This window comes from Chiloscyllium plagiosum, unplaced genomic scaffold, assembly GCF_037043375.1.
Source record: "Chiloscyllium plagiosum isolate Xiang-an unplaced genomic scaffold, Cpla_swu_hap1 HiC_scaffold_25, whole genome shotgun sequence".
NCBI lineage: Eukaryota > Metazoa > Chordata > Chondrichthyes > Orectolobiformes > Hemiscylliidae > Chiloscyllium > Chiloscyllium plagiosum.
In genome coordinates this window covers 57,110,283-57,127,944 of record NW_028270163.1, presented here as the reverse complement: position 1 = coordinate 57,127,944, position 17,662 = coordinate 57,110,283, and the positions used below count along the sequence as shown (strand labels likewise).

General features: G+C 45.8%; 1 protein-coding gene across 3 annotated transcripts in view; it reads left to right on the top strand.

The window, feature by feature from the left end:
• The window catches only part of stxbp4 (syntaxin binding protein 4), a 360,632-nt gene that overhangs the window by 56,957 nt on the left and 286,013 nt on the right, over positions 1-17,662 (top strand). For all 3 annotated transcript variants that reach the window (XM_088000770.1, XM_088000768.1, XM_088000769.1), the window contains one exon: positions 602-734. In XM_088000770.1, the coding sequence (XP_087856896.1) occupies positions 602-734 (133 nt within the window). The remainder of the gene's footprint in view (positions 1-601; positions 735-17,662) is intronic.

Genomic DNA, 17,662 nt, shown 5'->3' with positions numbered 1-17,662 from the left:
CTATATTGGACAAACAGGCAGAAAACTAGCCACCAGGATACATGAACATCAACTAGCCACAAAACGACATGACCCTCTCTCATTAGTATCCTTACATACAGATAAGGAAGGACACCACTTCGACTGGGACAACACATCCATCCTAGGACAACCCAAACAAAGACACGCATGGAAATTCCTAGAAGCATGGCATTCCAACTGGAACTCTATCAACAAACACATCGAGTTAGACCCCATCCAACAGCCCCTCAAAAAAAGAACAGGTAGTGACATCACCAACCCAAAGAACCCCAAACATATAAATAGAAAGCAGGAATTTTCAGCAGTGCTTCGTACAGAGGCCCATTGAAGATCTTACCAAGTAGGGTGATGAAACGTCTGGAGATGAACCTTCCATCTCAGTGAGCAAACCTATATTCAGGAACAGTGTGCAGGTTTGCATGGAGAAGTGGGAGAATATCACAAAATGAATTGCTGGTTTGGTAAGTGAGTGCAGGCACAATGGGCTGAATGGCTTCCACAGTAACATTCCTGAGCCTCAAGAGGATCTGATTACCAGCAGAGAGTTTGATGTCTGTTCTGATTTCCCCTTTTCATTCAGGAACTCTCCAATTCAGCTGATCTCTATTCCCAAAGTGACAAATCTTGGCTTGAACATTGTGGGTGGGACCAACAAGCCTGAGGGACCAATGGTGTGTATCCAGGAATTGATACCAGGAGGAGATTGCCATAAGGTCAGTGCTGACGGACATTATTCAATAAAGAATGTGTAAAGATTCAATCTTGCTGCAGGTAGATTAGTGCATTTGAATTAACAGGGATCGACTGTGCATTGTTTAATTTAACTTTGTGGTCTCCATTTAAACTCTGTGCCTTTGGAAACTTAACAGAAGAGCAACACCAAATTGCAGTTCAAATGATCCCAACAGTGTGGAAAGACCATACGGCCCATCAAGCCAGTACTGACCCACTGAAGACCATCTCGCCCAGAGCCCTCTTCCCAATTTCCCATGGCTAATCCACCTAACCTGCACATCTTCAGACTGTGGAAGGAAACCGGAGCACCCAGAACAAACCCACACAGACACAAGGAGAATGTGCAAATTCCACACGGTCACCTAATGTTGAAATCAAACTGGGGTCCATGCTGCTCTAAGGCAGCACTGTTATCCACTAAGTCACTGTGATCCTGCTAACATGCCATTAGATGGCAGCTTTAAAGTAGGAAAAGGTCCAGGTTTTAAAGTGCTTCAGAGGAATGTTAGTGGACAATTTTTTACCACAATTGGAGCAGCTGATCAAAATGTTAGTAAATAAAGGAGCATCTTAACGGGAATGAGAGAGATAGACAGCTTCAGTGAGCAAATTCCAGACCTCAGGGCTGAGGCACAGTCATTGAAGATGGAGCAATATAAATTAGCAATAGGCCAGAAATGGAACAGCACCTTCAGAAGGTCAGTACTGTGAGGGAGTCACACTGTCAGTGGGTCAGTGCTGAGGGAGTGCCACACTGTCAGGTCAATACTGAGGGAGTGCTGCACTGTTGGAGGGTCAGTGCTGAAGGAGTGCCACACTGTCGGAGGGTTAGTGCTGAGGGAGCGCCACACTGTCAGAGGGTCAGTGCTAAGGGACTGCCGCACTGTCGAAGGGTCAGTGCTGAGGGAGTGCTGCACTGTCGGAGGTCAGTACTGAGGGAGTGCTGCACTGTCAGATGGTCAGTGCTGAGGGAGCGCCACACTATCAGAGGGTCAATGCTGAGGGGATGCTGCACTGTCGGAGGGTCAGTGCTGAGGGAGTGCAGCACTGTCGGAGGGTCAGTGCTGAGGGAGTGCTGCGCTGTCAGAGGGTCAGTGCTGAGGGAGTGCTGCACTGTCGGAGGGTCAGTGCTGAGGGAGTGCTGCGCTGTCAGAGGGTCAGTGCTGAGGGAGTGCCACACTGTCAGAGGGTCAGTGCTGAGGGAGTGCTGCACAGTTGGGGGGTCAGTAAAGAAGGAACCCTGCACTGTTAGAGGGTCAGTGCTGAGGTGGTGCCGCACTGTCAGAGGGTTAATGCTGAGGGAGCCCCACACTGTCAGAGGGTCAGTGCTGAGGGAGTGCTGCGCTGTCAGAGGGTCAGTGCTGAGGGAGTGCTGCGCTGTCAGAGAGTCAGTGCTGAGGGAGTGCAGCACTGTCGGAGGGTCAGTGCTGAGGGAGTGCTGCGCTGTCAGAGGGTCAGTGCTGAGGGAGTGCCACACTGTCAGAGGGTCAGTGCTGAGGGAGTGCTGCACAGTTGGAGGGTCAGTAAAGAAGGAGCCCTGCACTGTTAGAGGGTCAGTGCTGAGGGGGTGCCGCACTGTCAGAGGGTCAGTGCTGATGGAGTGCCACACTGTCACAGGGTCAGTGCTGAGGGAGTGCTGCGCTGTCAGAGAGTCAGTGCTAAGGGAGTGCCGCACTATCAGAGGGTCAGTGCTGAGGGAGTGCTGCACAGTTGGAGGGTCAGTACTGAGTGGGTGCCGCACTGTCGGAGGGTCAATACTGAGGGAGTGCCGCACTGTTGGAGGGTCAGTAATGAAGGAGCCCTGCACTGTTAGAGGGTCAGTGCTGAGGGGGTGCCGCACTGTTAGAGGGTCAGTGCTGAGGGAGTGCTGCACAGTTGGAGGATCAGTACTGAGGGAGTGCCGCACTGTCGGAGGGTCAGTGCTGAGGGAGAGCCGCACTGTCAGAAGGTCAGTACTGAGGGAGTGCCGCACTGTCAGAGGGTCAGTACTGAGGGAGTGCCGCACTGTCGGAGGGTCAGTGCTGAGGGAGTGCCGCACTGTCAGAAGGTCAGTACTGAGGGAGTGCCGCACTGTCAGAGGATTAGTGCTGAGGGAGTGGCGCACTGTTGGAGGGCCAGTATTGAGGGATTGACGGACGTCGGAGGGTCAGTCCTGAGGGAGTGCCACACTGTCGGAGGGTCAGTGCTCAGGGAGTGCTGCACTGTGAGAAGGTCAGTGCTGAGGGAATGACGCACTGTCGGAGGGTCAGTGCTGAGGGAGTGCTGCACTGTTGGAGGGTCAGTGCTGAGGGAGGGCCGCACTGTGGGACAGTCAGTGCTGAGGGAGTGCCGCACTGTCAGAGGGTCAGTGCAGAGGGAGTGTAGTACTATCGGTGGTCAATACTGGGGGAGTGCCGCACTGTTGAAGGGTCAGTGCTGAGGGAGTGCCGCACTGTCGGAGGGTCAGTGCTGAGGGAGTGCTGCACTGTCAGAGGGTCAGTACTGAGGGAGTGCCACACTGTCAGAGGGTCAGTACTGAGGGAGTGCCGGACTGTTGGAGTGTCAGTGTTGAGGGAGTGCTGCACTGTCATAGGGTCAGTGCTGAGGGAGTGCTGCATGTCGGAGGGTGTGTGCTGAGGGAGTGCCGCATGTCGGAGGGTGAGTGCTGAGGGAGAGCCGCACTGTCAGAAGGTCAGTTCTGAGGGAGTGCCACCCTGTCGGAGGGTCAGTACTGAGAGATTGCTGCACTCTCGGAGGGTCAGTACTGAGGGAGTGCCGCACTGTTGGAGTGTCAGTGTTGATGGAGTGCTGCACTGTCAGAGGGTCAGTGCTGAGGGAGTGCTGCATGTCGGAGGGTCTGTGCTGAGGGAGTGCCGCATGTCGGAGGGTGAGTGCTGAGGGAGAGCTGCACTGTCAGAAGGTCAGTACTGAGGGAGTGCCGTCTTGTCGGAGGGTCAGTACTGAGGGAATGCAGCACTATCGGAGGGTCTCTAATGAGGGAATGCTGCACTATGGGAGGATCAGTACCGAGGGAGTGCCTCACTGTTCGAGGGTCAATACTAAGGGAATGCCGCACTATCGGAGGGTCAGTAATGAGGGAGTTCTGCACTGTGTGAGGGTCAGTGCTGAATTAGCTTAAAAAATTATCCAACAAGGGTTCAAACCTTAAGCCGTTTTACTGTAAAAAATAGACATACAGCAAAATTGACTAGACATTGTTTGATGGCACCTCATACTCTACAAAAACAAAACAGTTATTCGTTATGAATGTGCATCATTCCTGATGAAGGGCTTATGCCTGAAATGTTGATTCTCCTGCTCCTCAGATGCTGCCTGACCTGCTGTGCTTTTCCAGCAACACGCTCTCAACTCTGATCCCTAGAATCTGCAGTCCTCATTTTCTCCTGTTTGCGTTAAATGTGACTGAGAACCCCACACCACGTGCAAACTCATTACAGTGTGCTTTCAACAGAATTAGTCTTTGTAAGAAACAAAGCTCAGTAACTCCCGAAGGGTTCATTCACTGTCTTTCCTAGTGTCGTGTCTGGAGTGACTATTACAGGAGTTTCACTCAGTGTTCAGAACCAGTGACCAGCAGTCAGTCCATTTGTGTGATTCCAGCTCCTGGGCACACCAGGACACGTCTTTGTCTGCCACAGGATGAATTAGTTTGATCAGAGAGAGTCCTCATTGTTGTGTTTTGTCTGGTAACTGTCTGCGGTATCTCCTCAGCTCTGACCACCCTTGCTGCTATTGCCATTGTCCCTCTCTGTCTGTCTTCCTGTTAAAGCTTTCCAATTTGTTTGGGAGATTGAAAGTTTAGGACGGACAAGAATAGTTGTCTCTCTTCTTGCGTTCAGATGTAAAGAAACAATCTTAATTTTAGTAGGCATTTTCTGGGTCTCTGGTTTCCATGGTAACTCAACCACTCAGGCTCCATGTTGGACAGAAGACATTGCAAATCACATGACTTGTCACTACTCCATTTTATCTGAGAGAGACCAGACAAACATAACCATCTTATAAAACTGCAATCTTTAACTTCCTAGCCAATATTTATACCTCAACCAACATCGTCAATCATTACTTAGCCTATTGTCCAATTTATCATTTCACAAAAACAATGGAGTCACTGTATAACTTGTAGGTGTTTGTCAATTCTGGTGGTGAGACCTTTCTGTGAGCAAATGTATTGTCCTGTGGAGCACGTCTAAAGTATATTAATGGGTGTAAATCATTTTAGGATGACCTGAAGCTGTGAAAGGCACAATATAAATACAAAGATTTTTATTTTCTTGGAGCATGAAAGCATGTGCAATCTATTGAGCTTGTGATGTGATTGCTTGGTGTTAACACTGGAGGGCAGTGTTACCTTCTCTTCACCTCCAGCTCCAACCGAAAGCAAGGCCAATTAGTTTTCAGTTTACAAAAATTGGATAAAGTCCCAGTTTCCTACATAACAATGTTGTTTAATTGGTCTATTTGTAGATTCTTTCAAAATCACATTAATTAGTTATTCCTCACTCCAATTCTGAAAATAAGATGGAATAACCCCACGATGGGCACTGTCTGGAAATGGAAGGAGGCTTCACGCGTCTGCTATGTGCAGCTCTGAGATTACGGGATCAAGGTCCCTTCCAGAATATTGAATATAAACTACAGGACAATGCAGTCAGTGCTGTGCTGAGGGAGGTTCACACTTGCAGAGAGTCAATGGAGGAGTGCTGCACTGTCGGAGGGTCAATACTGAGACAGTGCTGCACTGTCGGTGGGTCAGTGCTGAGGGAGCGCTGCTCTGTCAGAGGGTCAGTGCAGAGGGAGTGCTGCACTGTCGGAGGGTCAGTGCAGAGGGAGTGCTGCACTGTCGGAGGGTCAGTGCAGAGGGAGTGCTGCACTGTCGGAGGGTCAGTGCTGAGGGAGTGCTGCACTGTCGGAGGGTCAGTGCTGAGGGAGTGCTGCACTGTCAGAGGGTCAGTGCAGAGGGAGTGCTGCACTGTCGGAGGGTCAGTGCTGAGGGAGTGCTGCACTGTCAGAGGGTCAGTGCTGAGGGAGTGCTGCACCGTCGGTGGGTCAGGAATGAGGGAGTGCCGCACTGTCGGTGGGTCAGGAATGAGGGAGTCCCGCACTGTTGGAGGGCCAGTGCCGAGAGAGTGCCGCACTGTCAGAGGGTCAGTGCTGAGGAATGCCGCACTGTCGGAGGGTCAATGCTGAGGGAGTGCCGCACTGTCGGAGGGTCAGTGCTGAGGGAGTGCCGCACTGTCAGAAGGTCAGTGCTGAGGGAGCGCCGCACTGTCGGAGGGTCAGTGCCGCACTGTTGGAGGGTCAGTGCCGAGAGAGTGCCGCACTGTCGGAGGGTCAGTGCTGAGGAATGCCACACTGTTGGAGGGTCAGTGCTGAGGAATGCCGCACTGTCGGAGGGTCAGTGCTGAGGGAGTGCCACACTGTTGGAGGGTCAGTGCCGAGAGAGTGCCGCACTGTCGGAGGGTCAGTGCTGAGGGAGTGCCACACTGTCGGAGAGTCAGTGCTGAGGGAGTGCCACACTGTCGGAGAGTCAGTGCTGAGGGAGTGCCGCACTGTCAGAGGGTCAGTACTGAGGGAATGCCACACTATTGGAGGGTCAGTACTGAGCGAGTGCTGCACTGTCAGAAGGTCAGTACTGAGGGAGTGCCGCACTGTCAGAGGGTCAGTACTGAGGGAGCGCCGTACTGTCGGAGGGTCAGTGCTGAGGAATGCCGCACTGTCGGAGGGTCAGTGCTGAGGGAGTGCCGCACTGTCGGAGGGTCAGTACTGAGGGAGTGCCGCACTGTTGGAGTGTCAGTGCTGAGGGAGTGCCGCACTGTTGGAGGGTCAGTGCCGAGAGAGTGCCGCACTGTCGGAGAGTCAGTGCTGAGGGAGCGCCGCACTGTCGGAGGATCAGTGCTGAGGGAGTGTTGCACTGTCAAGAGGGTCAATGCTGAGGAAGTGCCGCACTGTCGGAGGATCAGTGCTGAGGGAGTGTTGCACTGTCGGAGGGTCAGTGCTGAAGGAGTGCCGCACTGTCGGAGAGTCAGTGCTGAGGGAGTGCCGCACTGTCGGAGGATCAGTGCTGAGGGAGTGTTGCACTGTCAAGAGGGTCAATGCTGAGGAAGTGCCGCACTGTCGGAGGATCAGTGCTGAGGGAGTGCTGCACTGTCGGAGGGTCAGTGCTGAGGGAGTGCTGCACTGTGGGAGGGTCAGTGCTGAGGGAGTGCCGCACTGTGGGATGGTCAGTGCTGATGGAGTGCTGCACTGTCAAGAGGGTCAGTGCTGAGGGAGTGTTGCATGTTTAGAGCATCAGTACTGAGGGAGTTCATTGAATGAGACATTAAACTGAAACTGTCCTTGCCTTGAGGTGTATGTTCAAGCTTCTGTGGCCTTTTAGAAGTGCAGCGTAGAAGACTCCCTGCTGTCATTGGCAGAATTTACTTCTCAAGCAACATCTGTGGAGAAGATGAATGGATAATTTGACATGAATGTTTGTCAGTCCTTGCTGTGCGTATGTGGACTGTTGGGTTCCCTCCATTACACATTAGACTTGAGCACAGAATCTGTGCTGACTCTCATTAGTTTTGTTTTCATTACTCTCTCAGTGGGTGTGTGCATTGCAGGCAGGACCAGCATGTATTGCTGATTCTCAATTACCCTTGAAAATGAGTGGTTTGCTCAGCTGTATCAGAGGGCAGTTAGAATTCAAACCCCATTACTGTTAGCCTGGAGTCACATGGATTTCAAGCCGAACAAGGATTTATTATCCTAAAGAATAGTAGTGGACCTGATAAGTTTTTAACAAACAATCAGTAGTAGTTCTCACAGTCACAATGGCTTTCATATCTGTATTTATTCATTGAGTTTAAATTCCACCATCTGCTGTGGTGGGATTTGAACCCATATCCCCAGATCCTCTGGATTACTAACTCAGTGATATTATCAATGCACACCATCATGCACCCGATACAGCCGCCATAACTGTATTTCCTGGCTGCAAATCGTTTGGGGAGATTGTGAGGATGTGACAATATATCCCTTTAATCATTCATAGAACATAGAACATAGAACATAGAAGAATACAGCGCAGTACAGGCCCTTGGGCCCTCGATGTTGCGCCGATCCAAGCCCACCTAAACTACACTAACCCACTATCCTCCATATACCTATCCAATGCCCTCTTAAATGCCCATAAAGAGGGAGAGTCCACCACTGTTACTGGCAGGGCATTCCATGAACTAACGACTCGCTGAGTGAAGAACCTACCCCTAACATCAGTCCTATATCTACCCCCCCTTAATTTAAAGCTATGCCCCCTTGTAATACCCGACTCAATACGCGGGAAAAGGTTCATACTGTCGACCCTATCTAACCCCCTAATCATCTTGTACACCTCAATCAAGTCACCCCTAAACCTTCTTTTCTCTAGTGAAAACAGCCCCAAGTGCCTCAGTCTTTCCTCATACGATTTTCCTTCCATACCAGGCAACATCCTGGTAAACCTCCTCTGCACCCGTTCCAATGCCTCCACATCCTTCCTATAGTATGGCGACCAAGACTGCACACAATATTCCAGATGCGGCCGTACCAGAGTCTTATACAACTGCATCATGACCTCAGGACTCCGGAACTCAATTCCTCTACCAATAAAAGACATCTTTGTGAATGTCTCTGGTGGGCCAGCATTTATTGCCCATCCTTAATGATCTTTGCGATGATAGTGGCGAACTGCCTTCTGAAACGGTTGCAGGTTCCCACTCCCCATCCTCCTTCCAACCCTCCCCTGTGCAGTTTAGGGAGGGAATTATAGGATTTTGATCTAGCGATACTGAAGGAACTACAATATACTTCCGAGTCAGGGTGGTGAGTGGCTTGGAGGGGACCTCTCAGGGTGGTGGTGATATAATCCCAGCTGATGTTAGTACTGGGAACATTATATCCCAGACTGAAATCCAGCTTGCAAGATCGTATTCTGTTAGTTTTTAAATTTAATGTGGCTTTCACTGAAATATAAGCACGCATTGCTGCAGATTTAATTTTAACAATAAAATAGAACTATAATGAAGATAAAATAGAATAAACTAAGATATTTACATCTCAGTTTGAAAGATTGCAGAACAAAATCCCATTTCTCCGAAAGCTATCATGTTACATTATTCAAATACCAGAGGGAGGATTCCATTCTCTATTATATCTGTATATTTGACATAATAGTTGCTTGCAATTCCAAAAATTGATTATCTTTTCTTTGATCATTCACACAACTGAGTTCAAACATTCTTAGCTTGAAAACACTGCTTCAAATTTGGAACCAAACATTTTTGGTTTAGAATTTTCAAACTAAAACCCTTACTCGTAGAGTCATAGAGATGTACAGCATGGAAACAGACCCTTCGGTCCAACCTGTCCATGCCGACCAGATATCCCAACCCAATCTAGTCCCACCCGCCAGCACCCAGCCCATATCCCCCCAAACCCTTCCTATTCATATACCCATCCAGATGCCTCTTAAATGTTGCAATTGTACCAGCCTCCACCACTTCCTCTGGCAGCTCATTCCATACACGTACCACCCTCTGCATGAAAAAGTTGCCCCTGAGGTCTCTTTTATGTCTTTCCCCTCTCACCCTAAACCTAAGCCCTCTAGTTCTGGACTCCCCGACCACAGGGAAAATACTTTGTCTATTTATCCTATCCATGCCCCTCATAATTTTGTAAACCTCTATTAGGCAACCCCTCAGCCTCTGACGCTGCAGGGAAAACAGCCCCAGCGTCAGTTCCCAACTGTTCCGAATTTCTGTTATTACATCTTGAACCAGCCAGGCCTTCTGGAATGGCAAGTGGAATTTGGGCATTTATTACTAAAGGAATAGAGTGTAAAAGGAAGGAAGAGCAGCTCCAACTGTACAAGGCATTAGTGAGACCACACCTGGTGTATTCTATACAATATTGGTCCCTGTACATGAGGATGTCGTATTGGAGGCAGTTCAGAGGAGATTCACTGCACTGATTCCAGAGATGAGGGGTTTGTTTTATGAGGAAAGGTTGAGCAGTTTAGGCCTGTACTCCATGAAGTTTAAAAGAATGAGTGGAGATCTAATTGAAGTCTATAAGAATCTAAAGGAGTTTGAGAAAGTAGATGTAAAAAGGATGTTTTCTTATGTGGGTCAACCTAGAACGAAAGGTGATAGTTTTACAATAAGGGATAACAGATTTAAAAGAGATGAGCAATTACTTCTCTTAAAGGTCTGAAACCTGTGGAATTTACTATGCCAGAGTGTAGTGAATGTCGAGACATTAAGTAAACTTAAAGAGGCAATAGGCAAATATTTAGTTAATAATGAGCTGCAGGGTTACAGGGAGTGAGCAGGAAAGTGGTGTTAAGGCTGAGCTGAGATCAGCCACGATTGTATTAAATGATGGAGCAGGCTGGAGGGGCTGAATTGCCTACTCCTGCTCTGCATTCTTATGTTCTATAAACTGGCCCAACATATTTTCCAATCGATGGATCATTCCTGAGCAAAAAAAAATCAATTCTTGATTCTTCTGAACTAAAACAAAGCTGATCCTCCAATCACAATACTACTCAAGTCAATTTTCGTTCAAGGAAGGCCCCATCCTCTGCTCTCTGGCATATTCCAGTTTAAAATCCCAGCTTCATAAAGACTGACAAGTTAAGTGTTAAAACTCCTAATATACATGGACCAAAACTTATGTGCCACTAGTTTAAAATCCAAATCCCAAAACAAATCATAATGTATAAATCATACACCTCAGATCAAAGTGTTCCTGTGTATCTGCTGCCCTTATCTTTCTAAGTGGAAGTGGTTGTGGCTCTGCAAGGATCTTTGGTGAATGTCTGCAGTGCATCTTGTAGACAGTACACACTGCTGCTACTGCGCATCAGTGGTAGAGGGAGTGCATGTTTGTGGACGTGTTACCAATAAAGTGGATTATTTTATTCTGGATTATGTAAATGTTGTTGGAGGTCCATTCATCCAGGCAAGTGGAGAGTACTCCATCACTTCCAGACTTGGGCCTTGGAAATGGTGGGTAGGCTTTGGGGAGTCAGGAGGTGAATTACTTGCTGCAGGATTCCTAGTTTCTAACCTGCTCCTGTTGCCACTGTATTTATATGTCTGGTCCAGTTTAGTTCCCAGTCAATAGATACTGATAGTGGAGGGGTTCAATAATTGAATGTCAAGGGCCAATGATTAGATTCTCTCTTGTTGGACATGCTGACTGAAAGTCAGTGGTCAAGTTATTCATAAACAAAAGCTTTTTGATGGCCCTGTTGGCGACCTCTCCATAACTTTACCAAGATGCTACCAAAATGCAGGTCTGACCTTCTTGTGTAAACATGGGGATGCTTTGAATAAAAGTGTCATGGATTAAGGTGTCTTCCTGAATGCGATTGCCCAGCTGCAACAGTATTTGGAGACCCACCCTGGGAGATTCAGTGGAAACAGCAATATAACCTCTCCCTCACTGCTGGCATCCTGCAGGCATATTTGATCAGAACTGCACACTGAGGATTGTACAGCTTAATTATTTAACTTGAGAATTGCTCCTGCAGTTGGTGCATGATAATTGGTGTCTCTAGTCTCCAGGCTTGCAGAAGGAAATGTGTGCCACACTAAATATGAACTTGTCCATTGACATCTTGCTCTGTCCCCTGTGTATAGAGGATAGCCATGGATGGGTGTAATCTTGAATTAATACAGCCTGATGTCTGATAGTTTGTTGTACACACAGACTCTGTTCTTGTGGGGACCTTAGCAGCTGAGTCTCTGTGAGACACAGTGAGGGTTCGGTACGTTTAAAGTGGAAGAGAGAAATGCGAGAACAGCTTTGAAGATGAGAAAGAGAGAGTCATCAAGAGCAAATTATTGCCAGAGGTTTTATGAGTCTGAGAGGGTTAATGCTGAGGAATGCATTAAGCACTGCCAAATGATGTCACCTGGACTATGGCAGGGCAACAGCTTTGGATTTCGAAGGAGTAAAACTTAACATTTAGGTACTCCTGTTCTTCCACAAGGTCTCATGGACCAATATCTCTCACACCAATTTCTACCACAACAACATCTCTCACACTGATATCTATCACAGTGATATCTCTGACACTGATATCTCTCACAACAATATCTCCCACACTGAAATCTCTCACAGAGATATCTATCACATCGAAATCTCTCACTCCGAAATCTCTCACACCGAAATCTCTCACACCGAAATCTCTCACACAGATATCTATCACATCGAAATCTCTCATTCCGAAATCTCTCACACTGAAATTTCTCACACCAAAATCTCTCACACCGAATCTCTCACACCAAAATCTCTCACACCGAATCTCTCACACTGAAATCTCTCATACCAAAATCTCTCACACTGAAATCTCTCATACCAAAATCTCTCACACTGAAATCTCTCACACTGATATCTATCACATCGAAATCTCTCACTCCGAAATCTCTCACACCGAAATCTCTCACACCGAAATCTCTCACACCGAAATCTCTATACAGATATCTATCACATCGAAATCTCTCATTCCAAAATCTCTCACACTGAAATTTCTCACACCAAAATCTCTCACACCGAATCTGTCACACCAAAATCTCTCACACCGAATCTCTCACACTGAAATCTCTCATACCAAAATCTCTCACACCGAATCTCTCACACCAAAATCTATCACACCGATATACCCCACACTGATATCTATCACACCGATATACCCCACACCGATATCTATCACACTGATATCTCTGACACTGATACCTCTCACAACAATATCTCCCACACCAATATTTATAACACCAAAATCTTTCACACTGATATCTCTCACACCGATATCTCTAACAACAATACCTCCCACAACAAAATCTATCGCATCGAAATCTCTTGCAGTGATATCTCTCACACTGAAATCTCTCACAACTATATCTCCCACACTGAAATCTCTCACACTGAAATCTATCACATCGATATCTCTGACAAGAATATCTCTCACAACGATATCTCTCACATCGAAATCTCTCACACCGAAATCTCTCACAATGATATCTCTCACACCGAAATCTCTCACACCGAAATCTCACACCGAAATCTATCACACCGAAATCTCTCACACTGAAATCAATAGCACCGAAATCTCTCAAATTGAAATCTATCACACCGAAATCTCTCACACTGAAATCTCTCATACCGAAATCTCTCACACCGAAATCTATCACACCGATATACCCCACACCGGGCGGCACGGTGGCACAGTGGTTAGCACTGCTGCCTCACAGCGCCAGAGACACTGGTTCAATTCCCGCCTCAGGCGACTGACTGTGTGGAGTTTGCACGTTCTCCCCGCGTCTGCGTGGGTTTCCTCCGGGTACTCCGGTTTCCTCCCACGGTCCAAAGATGTGCAGGTCAGGTGAATTGGCCATGCTAAATTGCCCATAGTGTTAGGTAAGGGGTAAATGTAGGGGTATGGGTGGGTTGCGCTATGGCGGGGCGGTGTGGACTTGTTGGGCCGAAGGGCCTGTTTCCACACTGTAAGTAATCTAATCTAATCTAAAAAAAAACCGCTATCTATCACATCAATATACCCCACACTGATATCTCTCACACTGATATCTCTCACACTGATATCTTGCACACTGATATCTATCACACTGATATCTCTGACACTGATATCTCTCACAACAATATCTCCCACACCAATATTTATAACACCAAAATCTCTCACACTGATATCTCTCATGCCGATATCTCTAACAATACCTCCCACACAGATATCTATCACATCGAAATCTCTTGCAGCAATATCTCTCACACTGAAATCTCTCACAACGATATCTCTCACACGGAAATCTCTCACACTGAAATCTCTCACACTGAAATCTCTCACACCGAAATCTCTGACAACGATATCTCTCACAACGATATCTCCCACATCGAAATCTCTCACATCGAAATCTCTCACATCGAAATCTCTCACAATGATATCTCCCACATCAAAATCTCTCACACCGAAATCTCTCACACTGAAATCTCTCACACTGAAATCTCTCACACTGAAATCTCTCACACCGAAATCTCTCACACCGAAATCTATCACACCGAAATCTATCACACCGAAATCTATCACACCGTAATCTCTCACACCGAAATCTCTTACACCGATATACCCCACACCGATATCTATCACATCAATATACCCAACACTGATATCTCTCACACTGATATCTCCCACACCGATATCTATCACAGCAATATCTCTGACATTGATATCTCTCACAACAATATATCCCACACCAATATTTATAACACCAAAATCTCACACTGATATCTGTCACGCCGATATCTCTTACAACACCTCCCAATATCTATCGCATCGAAATCTCTTGCAGCAATATCTCTCACACTGAAATCTCTCACATTGAAATCTTTCACACCAAAATCTCACACACCAAAATCTCTCACACCGAAATCTCTCACACCGAAACCTTTCACAATGATATCTCCCACGTCGAAATCTCTCATACCGAAATCTCTCACAATGACATCTCCAACATTGAAATGTCTCATACTGAAAACTCTCATACCGAAATCTCTCACACCGAAATCTATCACATCAAAATCTCTCACACTGAAATCTCTCACACCGAAATCTCTCACAATGATATCTCCCGCATCGAAATCTCTCATACCGAAATCTCTCTCACCAATATACCCCACACTGATATCTGTCACCCCGATATACCCCACACCGATATCTCTCACACTGATATCTCCCACACCGATATTATTCACAGCGATATCTCTGACACTGATATCTCTCACAACAATATCTCCCACACCAATATTTATATCACCAAAATTTCTCACACTGATATTTCTCACGCCGATATCTCTAACAACAATACCTCCCACACTAATATCTATCGCATATAAATATCTTGCAGCAATATCTCTCACACTGAAATCTCTCACAATGATATCTCCCACACTGAAATCTCTCATACTGAAATCTGTCACACTGAAATCTCTCACACTGAAATCTCTCACACCGAAATCTCTCACAATGATATCTCCCAAATCGAAATCTCTCAGACCGAAATCTCTCACAATGATATCTCCAACATCGAAATCTCTCATACTGAAATCTCTCACAATGATATCTCCAACATCGAAATCTCTCATACCAAAATCTCTCACACCGAAATCTCTAACACCGAAATCTCTCACAATGATATCTCCCACATCAAAATCTCTCACACTGAAATCTCTCATACCGAAATCTCTCACACTGAAATCTTTCACACTGAAACCTATCACACCGAAAACTCTCACACCGAAATCTATCATACCGTAATTTCTCACACCAAAATCTCTCACACTGAAATTTATCACACTGAAATCTCTCACACCGAATCTCTCACACTGAAATCTCTCATACCAAAATCTCTCACACCGAAATCTCTCACACCAAAATCTCTCACACCGATATACACCACACCGATATCTATCACAGCAATATCTCTGACACTGATATCTCTCACAACAATATCTCCTACACCAATATTTATAACATCAAAATCTCTCACATTGATATCTCTCACACCGATATGTCTAACAACAATATCTCCCACAATAAAATCTATCGCATCGAAATCTCTTGCAGTAATATCTCTCACACTGAAATCTCTCACAACGATATCTCCCACACTGAAATCTCTCACATTGAAATCTATCACACCAAAATCTCTGACAACGATATCTCTCACAACGATATCTCCCACATCGAAATCTCTCACATCAAAATCTCTCACATCGAAATCTCTCACATCGAAATCTCTCACACCGAAATCTCTCACAATTATATCTCCCACATCAAAATCTCTCACACTGAAATCTCTCACACTGAAATCTATCACACCGAAATCTCTCACACTGAAATCTATCGTACCGAAATTTCTCACACTGAAATCTCTCATACCGATATGCCCCACACTGATATCTGTCACCCCGATATACCACACACCGATATCTCTCACACAGATATCTCCCACACCGATATCTATCACAGCGATATCTCTGACACTGATATCTCTCACAACAATATCTTCCATACCAATATTTATATCACCAAATTTCTCACACTGATATTTCTCACGCTGATATCTCTAACAACAATACCTCCCACACCAATATCTATCGCATCTAAATATCTTGCAGCAATATCTCTCACACTGAAACCACTCACAATGATATCTCCCACACTGAAATCTCTCATACCGAAATCTCTCACAATGACATCTCCAACATCGAAATGTCTCATACTGAAAACTCTCATACCGAAATCTCTCACACCGAAATCTATCACACCGATATACCCCACACTGATATCTGTCACCCCGATATACCCCACACCGATATCTCTCACACTGATATCTCCCACACTGATATTATTCACAGCGATATCTCTGACACTGATATCTCTCACAACAATATCTCCCACACCAATATTTATATCACCAAAATTTCTCACACTGATATTTCTCACGCCGATATCTCTAACAACAATACCTCCCACACTAATATCTATCGCATATAAATATCTTGCAGCAATATCTCTCGCACTGAAATCTCTCACAATGATATCTCCCACACTGAAATCTCTCACACTGAAATCTCTCACACTGACATCTCTCACACCAAAATCTCTCACAATATCTCTCACATCGAAATCTCTCACATTGAAATCTCTCAGACCGAAATCTGTCACAATGATATCTCCCAAATCGAAATCTCTCGTACCGAAATCTCTCACAATGATATCTCCAACATCGAAGTCTCTCATACTGAAATCTATCACAATGGTATCTCCAACATCGAAATCTCTCATACCGAAATCTCACACACTGAAATCTCTCATACCGAAATCTCTCACAATGATATCTCCCACAACAAAATCTCTCACACTGAAATCTCTCATACCGAAATCTCTCACACTGAAATCTTTCACACTGAAACCTATCACACCGAAGACTCTCACACCGAAATCTATCATACCGTAATTTCTCACACCAAAATCTCTCACACTGAAATTTCTCACACCAAAATCTCTCACACCGAATCTCTCACATTGAAATCTCTCATACCAAAATCTCTCACACCGAAATCTCTCACACCGATATACCCCATACTGATATCTATCACCCCGATATACACCACACCGATATCTATCACAGCAATATCTCTGACACTGATATCTCTCACAACAATATCTCCCACACCGATATTTATAACTTCAAAATCTCTCACATTGATATCTCTCACACCGATATGTCTAACAACAATACCTCCCACAATAAAATCTATCGCATCGAAATCTCTTGCAGTAATATCTCTCACACTGAAATCTCTCACAACGATATCTCCCACACTGAAATCTCTCACATTGAAATCTATCACACCAAAATCTCTGACAACGATATCTCTCACAACGATATCTCCCACATCGAAATCTCTCACATCAAAATCTCTCACATCGAAATCTCTCACGTCAAAATCTCTCACACCGAAATCTCTCACAATTATATCTCCCACATCAAAATTTCTCACACTGAAATCTCTCACACTAAAATCTCTCACACCTAAATCTATCACACTGAAATCTCTCACACTGAAATCTATCACACCGAAATCTCTCACACTGAAATCTATCATACCAAAATCTCTCACACTGACATCTCTCATACCGAAATCTCTCACATCGAAATCTCTCACATCGAAATCTCTCACACCGAAATCTCTCACAATTATATCTCCCACATCAAAATCTCTCACACTGAAATCTCTCACACTGAAATCTCTCACACTAAAATCTCTCACACTGAAATCTATCACACTGAAATCTCTC